We start from the raw sequence: 19,067 nt of genomic DNA on the forward strand, positions 1-19,067 counted from the left end.
CTCCCCACCTCAAAGCACTGCACATAAATAAGTTCACAACAACTTTCAAGAGTACTTCTGTAGAGCGCCACAGACCCTTCTGCAAACCTCACTCACACTAGCTTATTCATTCCAAGTTAGTTCAGGTATGCCCTGTAGACAGCAAGTTAGCACATGAGGAAGACTAAGAACATAAAGGTTTGCAGGTTGGGATAAGACACAAAAATGCCACAAAACCCACAGAAGGTGGGGTTATTTTACATCAGAATGTGGTTCTTGAACAGGAAACCCCATGTGAAGACATGCATATACAGAGTTAAGAAATTCTGATTGCTTATGGACAGGATGTCCAATCCCGATCGGAGTCCCTCAAGGATCTACTCTATCTCCGTCACTTTTTAACTTATACGTCGAACCTCTGACAGAAATCCTCCGAGACGCAAACATCTCCTATCACATGTACGCGGACACGCAGATTTACATCAAGGTCGCTTCTATAGAGGACATCAAGTTAATCAATGAGACCTTAAAAGAGACAATACGATGGTTAACCAGTAATCACCTGAACCTTAATGCACAAAAAAACGAATTCCTATAAAACGCACCACCAAAAAACCACACAGAGGCGATAGAATGGACCAAATTGATCACAGCACTAAACTGCACCCCTACACTAGTGGACTCAGCCAAATCATTAGGAATCCCATTGGATGAGAACCTAGACATGAAAGCCCACATCAAATCAATGGCAAAAAATGCCCCCTTTCACTTGAACTACTTAAGGAAAGTGAAACCATTCATCTCGTCCGCAGATCTCAAATTGGCAATACAATCATCAGTTATCTCAAGAATTGAATACGGGTGCACAACCTTAACAGGGCTTCCAAAAAACTCCACAGCACCACTAAAAGCGTGCCTCAATACAGCAGCAAGGCTCATTACCTGATCGAGGAAATTTGACCATATATCACCCCACCTAAAAGCGTTAAACTGGCTACCATATGAAGCAAGAATCCAATTTAAAATGGCATGTATCACCCACAAAGCTCTCCACTACAAAACACCAAGATACCTGGCCCAGAAGATTGAGCTTTATGGAGGAGGGAGACCAGCCAGGAGTGCCAAGGAGCTGCTGCTGAGGCCACCCATCTTCCGGAAGAAGAAAACATACGACAGAGCTTTCTCTGGGGCAGCTCCCAGAATATGGAACTCACACCCTCCGAATATCAGGAAAATTCCAAACATGGCAACATTCAAAAAGGAAGCTAAGATCTTCCTAATAAATAAGTTCCTTACATAGACTAGAACGGACTTCACTGCCACCGCGTCTTAGAGGTGCCAAGACGGAACATCGATTGGAAGAAAGAGAATGCCTCTAGTTAAACGGGGAACAACCTACCGGCGCTATACCCTCCCAGAAGATTGCACAGATAAAGACAAGTCAGAACTATTTGTTACAGGAAGACAACCTACAATATAGTAGGATAGTAGAATAACATTTATGATAACCTGGGAGATAGACGCAGACTGAAAATTACGCAGAAAGGTGTAATCCCGATTCTAATACTAGCCCAACTTTAGCAAACCATTGTACATAGTTTAGAATATATCCACTTTTGACGTATACCTAACCTACCTCATATCAGTGTAATGTTTACTATATAGCTCTATACTTACCGGCCTCACTCATTATATGGTAATGCTATGCGAGTTGTATCTCAAACCTACCTCATGTATGTATATATGTATCTGTGAACACCACCACCCTGCTGGACAACCTCGCCACCCTCGGTCTCAAGCAGCTGGTGACCACCCCCACCCACTACGCCGGACACACACTAGACCCCGTCTTCTCCTCCAGCAAGGACATCTCCTTCAGCCACGCCACCGGACGGACCACAGCTGCGTCCACTTCAGCTACAGAAAGAACACGATACACCACCACCAGCAACAGGTTGCACGCAGAAGATGGAACAAGATCACAGCCGACCAGCTCGACGCTTCCCTGAGCCAGAACCCCCCCGCCAGCTCAGCGAACCCCAGCCAGGCCGCCAACAACCTCACGAAGTGGATCAGCAACTGCGCAGACGACCTCGCCCCACTAAGGACCTCGCCCAGCAGACCCGGCAGTAAGAAAGCACCATGGTTCACCGACAAACTCAAGAGCTCCAAGAGGAACCACCGAGCCCTCGAGAGAGCCTGGCGCAGCGACCCAACACCAGACATGACCACCCTCAAGCTCGCCACTCGAAAACACCACCAACTGATCCACACCACCAAGAAAACCGCATTCAAGGAACGACTGGAAAACAACGCCCACAACAGCAAGAAACTCTTCAACATCGTCAAAGAGCTCTCCAACCCCAGCGCCGGAAACAACGACATTACCCCATCACAAGACCTCTGCAACTCCCTCGCCTCCTACTTCCACAACAAGATCGCGGACATACACAACAGCTTCAGCACAGAGCCGACGCACCCCACGACAGCACCTGCACCCCCCACCACCACCCTCCGCGCCTGGACCCCGATCAACACCGAGGAAACCTTACGCACGATGAACTCCATCCACTCCGGATCTCCAACCGACCCTCACCACGTCTTCAACAAGGCCGACTCCGTCATCGCACCCCACCTGCGGGACATCATCAACACCTCCTTCGACACAGACACCATCCCGGAGAGCTGGAAGCATGCCGAACTCAGCGCTCTACTGAAGAAACCATCAGCGGACCCCACCAAACGCAAAAACTACTGCCCCATCTCGCTCCTCCCGTTTCCGGCCAAAGTCATCGAGAAGACCGTCAACAAGCAGCTGCCCGCCTTCCTCAAGACGAATGGATCCCTCGACCACTCGCAGTCCGGCTTCCGGGCCAACCACAGCACCGAGACCGCTCTCATCGCTGCCACTGATGACATCCGAGCCCTGCTCGACAACGGGGAAACAGCGGCCCTCATCCTCCTGGACCTTTCCGCGGCTTTCAACACTGTCTGCCACCGCACCCTAGAGCAGCGCCTCAGCAACGTCGGAATCCAGGAGAAGGCACTAGATTGGATCATCTCCTTCCTCGCCGGAAGGACTCAGAGAGTCCGCCTCCCCCCCTTCGGATCAGAAGCCACCGAAGTCATCTGCGGCGTTCCTCAAGGTTCCTCGCTCAGCCCCACCCTCTTCAATGTCTACATGAGCCCCCTTGCGGCCATCGCACGCCAACACAACCTCAACATCATCTCTTACGCCGACGACACCCAGCTGATCCTCTCCCTCACCAACGACCCCGCCACCGCCAGAGTCCGCCTACACAAGGGGATGAAAGACGTAGCCGAGTGGATGAAGAACAGCCGTCTGAAACTGAATTCAGACAAGACGGAAGTACTCATCCTGGGATCTTCGCCCTCAGCCTGGAACGACTCCTGGTGGCCCCCCGCCCTGGGCAGCGCACCCAAACCAACAGACCACGCACGCAACCTGGGCTTCATCCTGGACTCCTCCCTCTCCATGACCAGTCAAGTCAACGCCGTCTCCTCGTCATGCTTCAACATCCCGACTCACCTTCGCCTGACCCAAGACCACCTCGCCTTCAGGAAGCAGCTCAAGACCTGGCTGTTCGAGCAGTAGCGGACCCCCCCCTCCCCAAGCTCCTTGAGACCCTCCGGGTGAGTAGCACGCTATATAAATGCTGTGATTGATTGATTGAAGCGCTCTGATACCCAAGGGTCACGTTCGCGCTATACAAAACTCTCTAAATAAATAAATAAATTATCCCCCTGGATACTCCAGTACTTAACAGATGAGTTTTCATACCCACACAGTTTCCTCCTAATAGATGCTGGCAGGTCAATACGGACAAGATTTATTGGGAGACAAAGCATTTTGAATCTAGTAAGTCAAAAACTGATCTTTTATGTTATGCCCCATTTCCACATTGAAATCTCAGAACAGGAGGCAATTACCATACCTGGTAACTACCTCACCCCTGGGTAATATAATAGCGGTGGTAAATACTCCACCAAACTAGTGAAAGCGGCACCTTACATTACAAAAGAAAATCCTCCTCGAATATATTTTTGTCTCTTGATAACATTTGACTAAAATTATAAACTCAATCTCTTTTAGATACAATTTAGCAGGTTGTGGAGAAAATAGGAACTGCCAAGTTTGTCTGATTCTTAATTTGATCTTGAAAAATGCATTTCCTTTATCACCAGCTCTTTTCGGTGCCCGCATATTCCCAGCCTTGTACACCGGACAATGGCTGGGTAGGGTGCGTTAGACTGCCTTTGTTTCCTAAGATCCAATCACAACAGCCGGAGTGAATAGTATAATTTGTGACGAAAATTATCTTGCTTTTACATTTTTCAGAAGTTTAATATAAGGACAGTCACGGAAGTAGTTCAACCGAATAAACCTGTTTATGCAGTTAAACTATTATTCGATTGTAAATTAACTTTTTCGTAACAATATATTTTAGGTACACGCGTCGGATACTTGTGTTCAGACCAAATACATACGTATTCTGTAGCCTTCCTGGGCAATTTTAATCGCGCATACATTCTTTCAACAGGCACCGCAATGCAATTCAAGATAAAGGATTAACCGCCACCATCCCCTAAGCAGTTTTCGGGCAGCAGGGGTGACAGCCCCAGTCTCATTGAAAGCGGTATTATTACAAGACTGTCCTACAGTCATCTTACGGTGAGCAGCATAAGGGGATCGACAGAAGCATTTCATAGACGGCGAACATCGTTAACATCATTGTTTTCAAAGACGACAAGAGCTAGAAACGGTTAACACAAAATGGACTTTGTTGGCACCCCTTCCACAAAATGGTCGCTTCGCTATGCCCACTCTGGACTAGAGACTAAGAAGGCTCCCGGCATGCACCGGTGTAGAGCAGCCAAGCGAGAGTAGATGTAAGAGGTACATTTAAGGAACTAACATTGATGAAGGACAAACATTTAAACGAGCGCTCTGCTGGTTCTTCGAGTCAAAATGATGGCCATTTTAAGAGATTATATTTTAAAAAGAAAAATAGAAAAAATAGATACTGAAGCCATTTTGTTTCTTGGTGATACTCTGTAGCATTCATGTTGTTTTTTAAAAGCTTTATCGTTTACAAATTAAATATTTGAACGTACTGTTCGTTGGCTCGAACAACTATAATGGGTTCATCCATGGTATTGAAATCTCACTGTGAGTTTTAGTTTAGCTTATAACAGGTCTATTTCGAGGCTTTTGTGGGCGTGAATGTTAAAAGACAATCTCTGGTCCGAAATTACCTCGGCAAACGTTCTATTCCTTTCAACGGAATATGTGCCACCTTCCTGTTAACAATGCTACAAATTAAAAGACCAGTTTCACCGAGGGCGGCCATTTTAGAATGGAGCAGTCCAATAGTCGTTACCAGGGGGCGTGGTCTCGCTTCGACCCACTCTTGTCTCTGCCTATTGTAGGCGCGCCTGCGCTGGGAGGGTGGCGGCCATTTTGTTTTGCTTTTGCCCGCGCTTCTGATTCCATTCGCTCCAGCGGGCGGGAGATTGAATGAGCGGTGGAGCTGCTATAGCCGGGTAGAGGAGCCGTCAGCACCGCCGCAGCGCGTCCATCGGAGCACCGGACGACTCCCCCACACCCTACCCTTCCAGGCAACATGGCGAGCCGCAGCAGCACCCCGAGCCGCGGCGCCGGGCCCGGCACCCCGCTCTCGCCCACCCGCATTACCCGCCTGCAGGAGAAAGAGGAGCTGCGGCACCTCAACGACCGCCTGGCTGTGTATATCGACCGCGTACGCTCCCTGGAGCTGGAGAACGACCGGCTCATGGTCAAGATCTCCGAGAAGGAAGAGGTCACCACGCGCGAGGTGAGCAGGGCGTCACCGGGTTAGGGCAGGTTGTAACCATCCCTATGGAGGCGGCATCATCAAAAGGTGCCTTTCACTGGGAGGGAGAGATTCCAAAGCTGTCTCGATCTGATTTTTGCAATGCATTATTTTTATACACCGTTTTAATGCCAGTGAATGCTATAGGGTAATGCACGAATCCTTTATTTAGGGGCGTTGGTTGGGCATCCTCGGAGGGAGGTATTCTAGCAACGATTAAACAAACTGAGTACATTCAGTGTGTCCTTTGGCACGATCAGTTCTATTTGTTCTGGTGGAAGGAGTAGCAGACGATTCTGCATCTTTATTGGGGGTGTCCCGGGTGACATCTAGCCGGGGTCCTCTTTTTGTTGAAGATTGTGCAGAAGTGGGTGTGGCATGTGGGGTTTCGTGTTATTCTTTATGGCACACCTCAGATCAACCGCCTTCAGCTGTGCTGACAGTAACAGATTTAAGAGAGATTATTCAATCTCAAGGCGCCAGTTACAGTAAGACCATCCCAGAACTGAGCCGTTCATGTGTGTCTAACTGCTGGTCTCGTGAAGTTTCAAGCTTTATTAATTATTCGATTCAACTTTGTAGTTCCCTGTTGTGACAAGTTGTATGGCATAAATAAGATTGCTCGCTTTGAACTACGCTTGCTGGTTTTTAACAGGTGCTTGTTACATTGTCTTCAAATCAGGCTGCACTATATTTACATTTGGATGAAGGTTGTAAGTATTTGAGATACTCTGGGAAGTGGAGACTATTTGCTTTTGTCATTGTTTTTCTGAGCCTTCCTAATTTCACCCGAGTTCATTTGTTACAGTAGCGTCCCCTGGATTCATTCATGTATCCAGCCTTGATTTGGCTGCATTCGCTTTGGTCACGTGGGGGCACACCTACAGCCCTTTTGTAAAATGCAATAGAAAGTCACGCACGATTAGCTCTGAGTTGATTGGCTAGCCTCGAATCCTGTTTCTCTTTCAACATTTAGGTTGTGATTACCAAGTTGTGTATTGCAACCGTAGCTTTATGCTTCTCTGTCAGATTGGTTACTTCTCTAAGGAATTTTCATTTTGTTCATGTACTTGTTACGGTAAAAATGGGAGTAGCTACTTTATTCGTCAGCCTGTACCTGCCATTGAACAATGCAACATTATATTCCCCTCCAATACACCAACATTGCACGTTTATAGCGTGAGTGGTTTGAGGGCGCACGTTCCGTTGTGGCCCGCCCGCCTCCAGTCTTCGAGGAAGGCTGGTGTGCTGAAGGAATGACTGCGAGCCACGGTTTTAATAATCGGGCGACCAGCCAATACCCAGAGTTCAAAATTTGAAAGTGATATGAGTGGGTGTGTTCGCGTCTCTGCAGTTTGTCTTGGCTGCACGATCGCATGTAGAGAACTTTGATTGCTAGTAACATTTCAGGGGGATGATGAAGTGCTGAACACTACAACCTCGCCAGTCCTCTGAGTTGGACATCACTACTCGCAGAATATTGTCACTCGCCTTTTTAAGCCTGGGTTGACAGAATAAATATTGTCACCAATCCTGGCGTTTTGGCTCCATCCAGAGAATTACTCCCCCGTGTGATGCTATATGTGGTACTTAATTCCTCCTTGCGGGAAGAGCCCAGATTGGAACGCGCGAAAGACCGTCATAAAAGAGATAGTCATCGTGCAATTTACTTTCTCGGTCTCCTACTTGCCCCAAAAGTGGTTTCCAAAGCAATCCCTTTTGTTCTTTCTCTGCATTGGCAAAGCTAATAGGGTAGACATAAATGTGATAAACAACATTTACGCCTGCGGTTTCAGTAATTATCCGTTGTAATGCCTGTTCAGTTGCGCTGCAACAGTAAATTCAGGGTTGTTGGCTTTCATTATACTGCTAGTAGACCACGAAGCATTCATTGTTACTTGAACTTCCGAACTTACTACTTCCACTGCTGCACTTCGTCCACTACTTCCATCCATGACAATTTGCGCCTCCATTGACTTTTTTAAGACAAACTACATCTTCTACTTACATACTCTTCAAGTTTGCCTCAATTTTCTAAGTTGATAATTGAAGTGCTTACGAAGCCATCAGTATGATATTGAACTCTGCAGCCGCACTTCGCACGCCTTTGCAAGCAAGTTAAGTTAAAACTATATCAACAGCCAAGTGTGCAAATCCGGATGGCAATTCTGCGTTTTTGGTACCATTGGTGTCTTTCACGGAGCATTACAAATGAGAGATGTAGCCAAAAGCAAAGTCACCCCGGCTGCTATGACTGAAAATGCTGCAAGTTACATGTGAGGAAAGAAGCTGAAAACTTTTGGATAAAGTGAGTTTGTCCGCATATTTCTAGGTCTTTTGATATGCGGTTTACCTAGAACTTGTAGCCACTTAGCCATCCACTGTTAATGGTGAACTTCAAATAGAAGCCAGCAGTCTTATAAGTCTTTGTCCTCCTGAGCTGAAGATCACTTCATTACTCGTTGCGGGGCCCTTGCTGGCCCTCCAAGTTATCTATTTGCATATTTTCCGGTGCTTATAGTTTCTGGCTGCATGCCCGCTCTGGCCAGCAGCTTAACCTCATGTGCCATCCATTGAGACTTCCCCATATTGAAATTGTGACATGAACATTCTGCTGCAACAATCTCAGCTTGTCAAAATGTCACCCCGGACCGCCCACTTTGCTTATCTCAGCTGTTGGATAAACCTCTCTTCTTGCATGAAAAATGTCATGCTGTTACTGAAGATCAGTGCATACTAGCAATGCCACCATTTCTTTGTGTATGGCTACGGCGTTTGATCAACTTGAGAGGACTTTCGGTTAATAAAGTGAAAATCAAATCGTGTTCACTCTTCTATGGGGGAGGGGGTGTGTTATACTTTCCTTCACACTGAAGGGGCAGTTTGATCCGTAATAGTACACTACATGTGACGCCTACAAACACATGGGATGGCTTGTGCAGTTAACGTGCACGCTTCCTCGTCCTGGCGCATCTTTGAGTTAATATTGGGTGGTGTGAACGTGGGCAAACTGATATGATCATGGAAAATTGAGTTAATATTTGTGTAGGGGGGGGGGTGTGATGTATTAAAAAAAGCCCACATCAAAAGATGTTGCACCTGGATAGTGTGCATATCAATATACAGCCCTCTTCTGTCGTACGGGTTTAACTGGAGTAGTTGACCAAGTGCTTAAAGACCGAAATGGTGTGTTGCCCCCACACCCCTTTATTAAGATTGCATCAAAAACATTTCTCCAGTTAGGAGGACGTGTGTTCTGTCCTGTATTAGAGAACTGTACTTGAGTGTTACCGTTTTCTTGAGCCACTTGCTTGTATTTCCCAGTTTTGCTAGTTATAGCCTGAACCGAAATCGCTCATGGTTCAGCTCAACACACTTTAAGATTCTTGTGAAGTCGCTGAATCTTTTTCTTAATTCCTCTGACCCGGAGGTCACACCCTGGCACCCTAGCATCAGTACCGTGAAGTGCACTATGTTCTTTAATTTCCAGGAGGCTTTGTATGCACCTTGCTGCTGCTCCAGCTCACCTCTGCTCCCGTTTCTGTTCCAGAACCTCGAATGACTCCCAAAAACCACTCACTATGTCCATTATTGATCTCACAGCAGGGCCTCTGGGCCCTGAATGGTACTCTTTCATACCTTACACATCGTCACCAATCAGAATGGGAGCTACTTTTGCCTCTGCTTTACCAGCTGTGCTTGTTCCAAAAAGTCAACTTTTACAAGTGTAACTCAGTTGAAACACCACCAGGAGTCGCTTTGACATCGTCTTACCCCCCACGTGTAATGAGATCTAACGCTCCTTCGCCCCACTAGGTGACTACATGCCTGACAGCCATGATCTTGTCTTCACGTACATGGCAGACGCCCTGGAAACAAATAGTTTTGCCTCCGTTTTAAATATGTATTTATCACAGCCCTTAAAGATACCCAGTCAGTACAATGCATACGAATTTGCATCAGTTAACACTGCGGCCATTGTGTTTTTTTCCCCTCGCTATCCGGAGAAGTTTCTCTGAGCTGACTTTGGCATAAACGTGCCGTCCAAAATTATCCTATGAAGCAATATTGTAAACCCTAAGGCTCTGTCATGAGAGGTTTGTTTTGCATTGTTTTTCCGATAGTGCTTTGAGGCGGCTGTACGGGTCGCATTGGTACTGTGCTGTCGGTATTGTGATATAAAGAAATTACTTAGCAGGTAAACTCGCCTTGCAGCGGGCACTGAAGTGATTTGGGGCACGTAGGATGCTACTCGAGTCTACGCCCGCCCCACTGCCAAGAAATGGACACGGGGCGTGCACCAAAACATTTAAACTATTTGACCTTCGAAATAACTTTTTTTGTGAAGCATAGCAACGCCGAGATAATGTTGGGAATGCAGATTGCTGTCTTTAAAAAAAAAATCAGTTTTTACCTGCAGTGGTACGCTTTGTAGTGCAGAGAGACACCACCTGGAGCCCCCATTAGGACATGTATAAGGACTCTGCACAGACAGAGAGCGGCCTTTGTTTCCAGGTGACTGGAGGCGACAGCTGCACTTTTACCTGCCCTCAATCTACGGCCTATGGAACAGACCCAGGCAAAAATGGAAGCACAGGTCAGCTGCTGAAGTCACGCAATCAGGACATAGGCATAGCTGTCATGTGCAGTCTGGTAGCAAAGACAGACGAAGGACTCCTGCACTAAGCCTAACTTGCCACTCATCAGTGGTCCTTCGTATTTGTTCTTTCTTTAGCATCTTTGACTTGTCTAGCAGTGAGAACTTAGGTTTTACACCACTGTTCATACAGCCAATACTTAGTTTCCGACATCGTCTGCGAGAACGTCACTTCCCCTGTGCGAGGACAGCAGCTGCAGTTCTTAATGCAAGATGGGATTTGGATTTAAATTTCAATGCGAGCCAGTAGCCAAACCCCACATCGTCTGCCCATCACTTTAATTAGTCGAGTATGAGATGCACTGTTAAACCATCATGTACCTGTATGTCCTTTATTAGCATCACCTAATACTTGTTAATGTGATCAATGGACTGCTGTATTGGAAGATGTTTATTTGTATATCGCTGGCTGCTCTGTTTAGAGATCTGTTTGGTTTTGTGTATTGGGATTTCAGTACTTGTATGACCTCAGACATGTCCTATGCTGTGGTCAATATTTGTCTTTGTCCTCCCATTGTAGGTAACTGGGGTCAAAGCGTTGTATGAGGGCGAGCTGGCCGATGCCCGACGAGTGCTGGATGAGACTGCCAGAGAGAGGGCCAAGCTTCAGATCGAACTTGGGAAATTCAAGTCTGACCTGGACGAGATCACTAAGAAGTAAGACATTTACGTTGGTGTGAAATGCTTGATGTATGTTGCTGGTTACTGAAGTTTAGTAATTCAATTCTTTTTTTGGAACCTGATTAAGAACAGTCTCACACATCTCAAATCTTCCAAGTTTTACTGCAAAAGTAGGCTGCAGATGGCGAAGTAGGGAAAAATATCACGGGAATCATGGGTTCACATTTTTTTACTACACCTGGTAGTCTAGACAGGACACCTTCAGTATAGACGAGTTCGTATGTTCTGGATTAAAGAAGGTGCATTCAGGTATTAGGACAAAGTCCTGGTCATACGTAAGGGGTGAGACACCGATGTTGACACCATAGCTTCCATAGTGGCTGTGGTGAAGGTGTCCGGAAATAAAAGGGTGAGTCTTCGCAGTTAAAGCAAACATTTGTCAGCTATTACATATTGAGCCTTTACGTTATTTGCTGGAGCCTCGTCGATTGCCATTAGATGTGTTCTGCAGAGCCAGTTAACCTCATCACCCCTGTTTTCTAACCACCTGCTGCATATCTGCACATTTCTATTTTGGTAAGTTATGTACCATATATGGAGATAGCGCCCAGCGGTAGGGAGTGAGGTTGAGATTCTTCTGTTTTCAACCCTCATGCTAGTTTATTTATTAGTAAAGAGGCCTGTGAGCTACCAAAATTACACCGACTTTGTCTTTATTTTTAAGCGCACACACTTACATTCTTATAATTTTAAGTTTTTATTCCACATGAAACTGCTTGTTACTTTTGGGAAAAGTGAACTCTGAAAAGTCTCTTCTTGGTGTGGTTCAAATTTCTGGAAGAGGTCGATTATATGTATTTTGCTCATAGCCCCTTTCAGCTGTTTGTAGGTTGCCCTCCTAAAGTTAAGTTTTAGTTGATCAGCTTATTTTGCTCTAGACACTGGGTGGCAGCTGAAAAGTTTACTTAGCTGAAGCCCAGTTGCTGCTTAGGTTTCTACTACCCCTACTCCCTTTGCACAGGTGGTCTGTTTGTTCAGCTGTGTGTGCTGGGTGCAGCTGTTGCGAGCCATCAAATAGTGCTCCAAAAGAACAGGTGCCATTTAAACGCTGCAGAGAGTTTGCGCAATTCTCAAACCATCAATGCTGAAAAGAAGAGACCGCTGAAAACAGATATTTAGCAGTTGCAAATGAAGCACTTTCAAGAGTATGGAACAAAACTGAAAAAAACTTCTTATTTAGAAATTACAGGACATTGCTTCTAAAGCTGCTGCTTACTTTGTGCTTTTCATTCCGAATTTTTATTTCGGTGACTGTAAAGTTAGTAGAAAGCATGTGGATTGAACTGCTTGCCAAATTAAGAGCCAGAAGTCTGCAATATCCTAGTTAATGCAATCTCTCGTTTTCACACGCCACATTTCTCAGTTCCTTGCTTCTACAGACTGGCAAAGATTCAAACGTGTTGATTACCATGTCACGCTATAATATATTAATGCAAGGCTTTTAAAACTTTCTGAAGGATTTTTGTGGCAAGCCGGACTATACTGTTATTTTTGGTTCTGTTGCGCACAGTAGCTATTGCGCGCTGACCAACAAAATCCGTGTTCTAGTTTAGAGAACTTGTGCCTTGTCAGACCTTCAAGTGCCAGAGGCTAAAGGTAAGATATCTGCTCCAAGTGTTGGTCTCTCTCTATATAGGACTCCATCAATCAGATGCTCTGTATATACCCTTTTGGATCTGGGCACGTTATTACTGGTATCTCAAGATGCCAGGCATTATCAGTCTGTACAGGCGATGATAGTGGTTCTTCACTGCTGTCTTTAAATGTTGTTTTAACAGATTTTTTCATCAGCCTTTTCAGTCCTTGCAATGTAAAATCCCTCCAAAAGACCTCCAATTTACTGCATTAAAAGACACAGTACATTAATCTTGGGTGTCCCTATAACCTGTTTTACACCCAAAGTACAAAACCCCAATTTAGCTGAATACTGAGATGGTACACGTCTACACTACCAAGAGATGCGAGTGTTGTCCTCATTCCTGGAGGAGTCAATATTTTATTCTGTTTGTTTACAATGCGCGTCCTGCGTTCAAGGCAGTGTAGTTCTTTGTCTGATTTCTGGATACCGTTGCACAAACAGTTCATCACAGACTGTTCTAGCTAATACTGCAAATGACCTACCTTAAAGACTCAAGATATTTAGTTGTGATGTACCAGCAATGTTTGTTGGCTGATCATCTGGTTAAAAAGGCCAAAACTGTGTTCAGATAAGATTGCCTTTAGTTGGATTCTTATGCCGAGTCAGAGTGCGCTTCCTAGTTGAGCTAAGATGAATGTCCTGAACATAAATCAAATGGATACATTCTACCTTTTCGTTATCATTTTCTCTTTCAATGTTGAGCTATTGATACAGCTGACAATTGTTGTAAACTCTGCACCCATTCGCTTTCAGGTGAAGTGAATCTTGACTGTTATATTTTTTAGGAACATACATGTTTAAAGAGCTTGGATTATAGAAGCTTTTTTATTTATATAAAGTTTTAAGTCACCAACATAGTCAAAAGCATAGGACCCAATGCAACTGCCCCCCCCCCCCAAAAAAAACCCTATGGAGTGGCGTTATTCAGGACGAGGAAGTCCGTGGAGAAGGTGAAACGCCAGCCAGTAGTGAAACCAACCACAAAAGGTACCCAATGATCAATGAATCCGCCCCCCTGCAACTGAAAAGAGTCTCCACCAAAAACTCGAACCCATGGTATGATGGTAGACTCAATGAAGACAGACGTGCAATGCGCATGGCAGAGCGCACATGGAGATCTGACCCCTCAGCACTGCACCTTAAAACGCTTAAGAACAAGAGAAACGCCTACTTCAGAAAAATCAAACGCTCGAAATCAGTCTTCTTTAGCCAACAGCTGGACCAAGCAAGAAAACTGTTTGAGTTAGTCAAAATCCAAACCAAGACTCAACCTCCACAACATAACATCTCAACAAATGATATTCCAAGCTGTGAGGACTTTTCTACTTTCTTCAAGCAAAAGACCGACCATATAAGAAGTGATCTCCTCAAGGATGTAAGTCGATACTCCTGCTCCATCTGTATAACTAACACTCAACCTAAAAACAACGCTTCATGGACGTCCTTCGACACCTATTCTGAAGAATCAATTCACAAATTGCTCGGCACCTTGAAGCCCGCTAATCACCTCACAGACCCACTACCTGCCAATGCTGTTAAAGCCCTCACCCCCCTGCTCGTCCCACTCTGGACTAAAATCATTAACGGTTCCCTTCAACAAGGACTTATCCCAGACTCCCTCAAGATAGGGCAAGTCATGCCTATACTCAAACCCACAGCTGACCCGGCCGACCCAAACAATTACCGCCCCATCACCAATATCCCCACTCTGGCCAAATTGCTAGAAAAATGCGTTCAACTCCAATTGACAAAACACATTGATCAGTTTGACCTCCTCAACCCTCACCAATCAGGATTCGGAGCAAAACATAGCACGGAAACGGCTATGTGACACATTGATGACGCCCTCCAAATCCTTGATCACAATGAGTCCTGCCTCCTCATCCTTCTTGATCTCTCCTCAGCATTTGATACGGTCAAACACGAGAATCTACTGGAGCTGTTAAATGCCAGAATGGGCATATCCGGGACTTTTCTCAAATGGTTCACGTCCTTTCTGCACAATCGGTCTCAGAAGTTCAAGATCAACAACGCATTGTCCTCACCTGTGCCCGTAACACTAGGCGTCCCTCAAGGCTCCTCCCTATCCCCCACATTGTTCAACCTCGTTATGGCACCACTCACTACCCTGCTTCAAGCCTCAAATGTACAATTCCATATGTACACCGATGACACTCAACTCTACCTCAAGCTACAATCCCCGGAAGACATCAAGCTTTTGAACGCCACACTAAAACACCCAAGCATGGCTGGCCGATAATCACCTCAACCTAAATGCGCTGAAAACTGAGTCCTTCTGATCTCACCCCCGGCGAAAAAGGCCATCACCCAAACCTGGCTCACTCATCTAACCGCACTCAATGTCCAACCCACCATCGTGGACTCTGCGAAATCCCTTGGCATCACACTTGACTCCAATCTCAACATGCGGCAGCATATTAGCAAAGCAACTAAAGGAGCCAACTTCCAAATCAACACTCTGAGAACTCAAACCCTTCCTACCACCCAAGGACTTCCAAACTGTTGTACAAGCCCTAGTCATTCCTCGCATAGACTATGGAATTGTGGCTCTCAGCGGGCTGCCCCATACAACAACGGCACAAATAAGAGCCTCGCTGAACGCAGCCGCGAGACTCATCACTGGCTCAAGAAAACACTCGCATATTTCCCCTGACTTAAAAGCCCTGAACTGGCTGCCTTTTGAAGCCAGAGTTCAGCTGAAAATTGCCTGTATGACGCACTCTGCCGTTCACCACAAGTCACCTAACTACCTCACTAACAAGCTGACTGTATCAGGAGGCGCAAAATCCAACAGAAGCACAAAAAACCTCCTCCTGAAACCTCGTAGATTCCGGAAGGAAAAAACATACAAACGCTCCTTCTCAGGAATGGCCCTAGGATCTGGAATGCACTCCCGCCAGAAACTAGGCGTATCCCCTCCACTGTTCTCTTCAAGAAAGAGGTAAAAGCCATCCTTATGGCTAAGTTTACCTGAACACTACTGTTACTGGAACATTGACACCACACAGCCCCTATATTATCGGCTACCTGAGTGTTTATCTGTGTTATAAACTTTTTTGATTGCTACTGGATCAAAGCCACTGCACGGTCTCTATATTATCGGTTTCCAGTTTGTTTACTAGGGTTTATACTATGACCTGATTGATCTACTAACACCCGCTAGGGTGCTAAAATCTTAGTCGATCGCCACTGGAGCAAAGGCACTACACGGCTCCTATGTTTTGTTTCCTGATTGTTATCAGTGTGTATACTTGTATGCGATTGCTACCCTACCTTGCAGCCCTCTCACTACCGAATATAATAATGTCTCCAAGAGTTTGTCTTCCCCACCTCCTGTTTCTGTAAAGCGCTCTGATATCTGCAAGGATCTTGTTCGCGCTATATAAAACTTTAAAAATAAATAAACAAGGCAGTTCATCCATAGAGCGTTCACTTCTTTTTTGAAAGATGCTGTAGAGGGAGTCAGTCTGATGTGTGGAGGCAAGGAGTTCCAGATTCTCGGGCGATACCTAAGAACATCCGATAATGAGTTCTTTTTCTGGAATTTTTGAGGTTTCAGCAGCAAAGTGCTAGAACTCCTAGAAGATCTGCTCCCGCCAGAAAGCTCAGTTTTTTGGGCTAGGTACAGAGGGCTGTTAAGGTTGAGGGCCTTGTGAGTCATGCACACAATCTTAAGATGAATCCTAGTCTCCAATGGCAGCCAGTTTAAGGATTTCAGTCCAGTGTAATGTGGCTATTCTTTCTGAAACCTGTGATGAGCCTTGGAGCTGAATTCAGGGGATCCCTGAGCGGAGACAACTTGTAGCTGAGTAGCTCACAGTGTGTTGCGCAGCCATAATCTAGCCTGGAAATTACTAGAGCTTGAACATCAGGCTTCAAGCGGGCGGGAGGGAGGGTTTTATCTATCTTAAAATACTCATGTGGTACTTGGCACTTTTGGTGGCTGAGCTAATGTGTTCCTGCATGCTCAGTGATTTGTCAAGTATAATTCCAAGAGACCTTTCCTAGTCAATGATGTGTGGAGTACAGTTGAGAGTTGTTATGTGGTTCAAGTACTCAGCGATGATGTCAGACTATTTGGTTGTTGCGCATTGCTTTTAATTGCAGTATTCTATATTAGCAGAGCTATTTTTGGATAATGAAATAGACGCTTTCCTTCACAAACATTGGAATATTCTATGATGAAAGGACTACGGCAATATAGTGTGAAAAATAAGTCAGACATCTAACTTTGCATGCCATTCCATCAGAACTGCTCACCTTCATTCCTTCCGTAAAAAGGCTCTTGGCCTGCTCTTCCAGGAGAAAAATTGAAAGCTGCAGAATAGTCATTGATCCCCAAGTACCTCAGGGTGGTGCCGTATGCACATAAGGACTTCTGGCCTGCTATAAACTTTCACTTCCATCAAGTCACAGCATTCTTGCTTCTCTGGTTTCATGTGATGTTTGTGGCTGTTCAGATTTTGATTCCATTTGTGGCTTTTCAGAATCCTGCATTTTTGTTCCTACGATGATTTAAATAAAGTAGTGCATCTGAGTAGTCTTTCTCCATTATATCATTAAATGATAGCACCCATGACCAGTAACTCATATCAGCCTATTAAGTACCAACTTATCTGGTTGTATGTAGAAGCGGTTCTGCAATCTAGGTAGTTTGATTGTTAGTGCGGGTCATGCATTTTCCAGAGTGCATTGGAGCTCTGATTCAAAGGAATATTTTTGTAGAGGTCAGGCGTATGTGGAAACCCGTGTAATGTTTCCTAGGACTGGGGGCAGAAGAGATCGTTAAAAGCAGGGGCAGGGCATATTACATGGTTTAGATTTCTCTTCTTTCCTTTCCGGAAACGGAGGCTAACAATTGGCTGCAAATAAATAGTTGAATAGGTCTTATGACGTTTAATTTACTTTTGGACTTTGAAAATAACTAAAATGAGTTTCCCTAAATGATTTTCATGTTTTCGTTTGAGCTGCTGAATAGTATGCCTAATCTCGTTAAAAATGCACACCCATACAATCACATTCTAGGGTAACTCTGGAATTGCGGGGAGAAGCACATGCCTGACATGAGGCCAAGTCACCTGATTCTCCGATTTGTGCTGGAGATTAGCGAGAGAAAAATAATCCTAGTCATGCTTGTCTGCTTCTCGGATAACGGAGTCCATATTATAAGCAGCTCTTCTCTTTTCTTAAATGTTATTGATGTAAATATCACAATGAACAGAAAAGGTCTAGTTAGGCTTTTATTTTCCAGGTTCTTGTGGTGTTTCAGTGAAACCCATTGCTTAATGTGCTGGTTTGTTTGTCCCAAATGAAAAATATCTTCAATTGAAAATAGACTACTGTTGATCTTCCTTTTAATGTAGCAAGATTCATTTAGCTGAGGCGATGCAATAGAAACTTGTATTTTGTGTGAAGAGTGATACTGCTTTGCTAATCCTGTTTCTTTTTTCGCCTTTAGCTATAAGAAGAAAGAATCTGATCTGGCCGGAGCTCTCGCCCGCATTAAAGACCTCGAAGCGCTCTTCCACCGGAGTGAAGCGGAGCTCAATACTGCCCTAAATGAGAAACGGACCTTGGAAGGCGATGTTGCTGACCTACAGGCTCAGCTGGCCAAGGTATGTTTAAGGTTGCATATCTTGTTATGTGCTTGTAAGAATCTTCCAACCTACTGGAGAGGCAACACTGATGACCTCTTTTCCGCATGAGCTTCTTTGCGCACGAGCAGCTTTGCTTAGCTGAATTACCTGCATGTTGCATATTTCTAGCACATGCTACACAGATCTGTGTGTTAATATATGTATGTTCTCTCAACACAGTACTCCTGAGTCTGAGTATTGCATAATTTATGCAAAAAAGAGAGCAGGAAACTATGCATTTCCCAAGTTTTACATGGAGAGTAACTCCTTTATACGTTGCACTCTCCAACACAACTGATGCTCTAAATCTGCACACCTCAAATGACTGGTTTGCACCCTAGATCCTGTGGCCTAGGTTGCCATTTGCCATAGTAAGACTTCACTGTTTTCTGTAGTACTCGAGACATTTTGATTTTAATTGAAGTGACTCGTGATTTTTTTGATTCCCTTCGCATTGCCGGTTTGGATTTAAGGAGGTGCCAATGTCCAAATGTTTATCTGCAAGCAACTGGATAATGGTCTTTCAAATGCGGAATAGAGCATGTAAAATTGTAAGATTAAATAACCTGAAGGATTTGTGA

At 45.1% G+C, this 19,067-nt stretch overlaps 1 protein-coding gene across 1 annotated transcript in view; it reads left to right on the forward strand.

The window, feature by feature from the left end:
* The first annotated feature begins 5,421 nt into the window (after positions 1-5,421).
* The window catches only part of LMNB2 (lamin B2), a 44,653-nt gene continuing 31,007 nt past the window's right edge, over positions 5,422-19,067 (forward strand). Inside the window, exons 1-3 of the mRNA XM_086947256.1 lie at positions 5,422-5,834; positions 11,030-11,166; positions 18,309-18,465. Of these exons, the coding sequence (XP_086803382.1) occupies positions 5,625-5,834; positions 11,030-11,166; positions 18,309-18,465 (504 nt within the window). The 5' untranslated portion in view covers positions 5,422-5,624. The remainder of the gene's footprint in view (positions 5,835-11,029; positions 11,167-18,308; positions 18,466-19,067) is intronic.

Source organism: Lissotriton vulgaris, chromosome 12, assembly GCF_964263255.1.
Source record: "Lissotriton vulgaris chromosome 12, aLisVul1.2, whole genome shotgun sequence".
In the NCBI taxonomy this organism is placed as follows: domain Eukaryota; kingdom Metazoa; phylum Chordata; class Amphibia; order Caudata; family Salamandridae; genus Lissotriton; species Lissotriton vulgaris.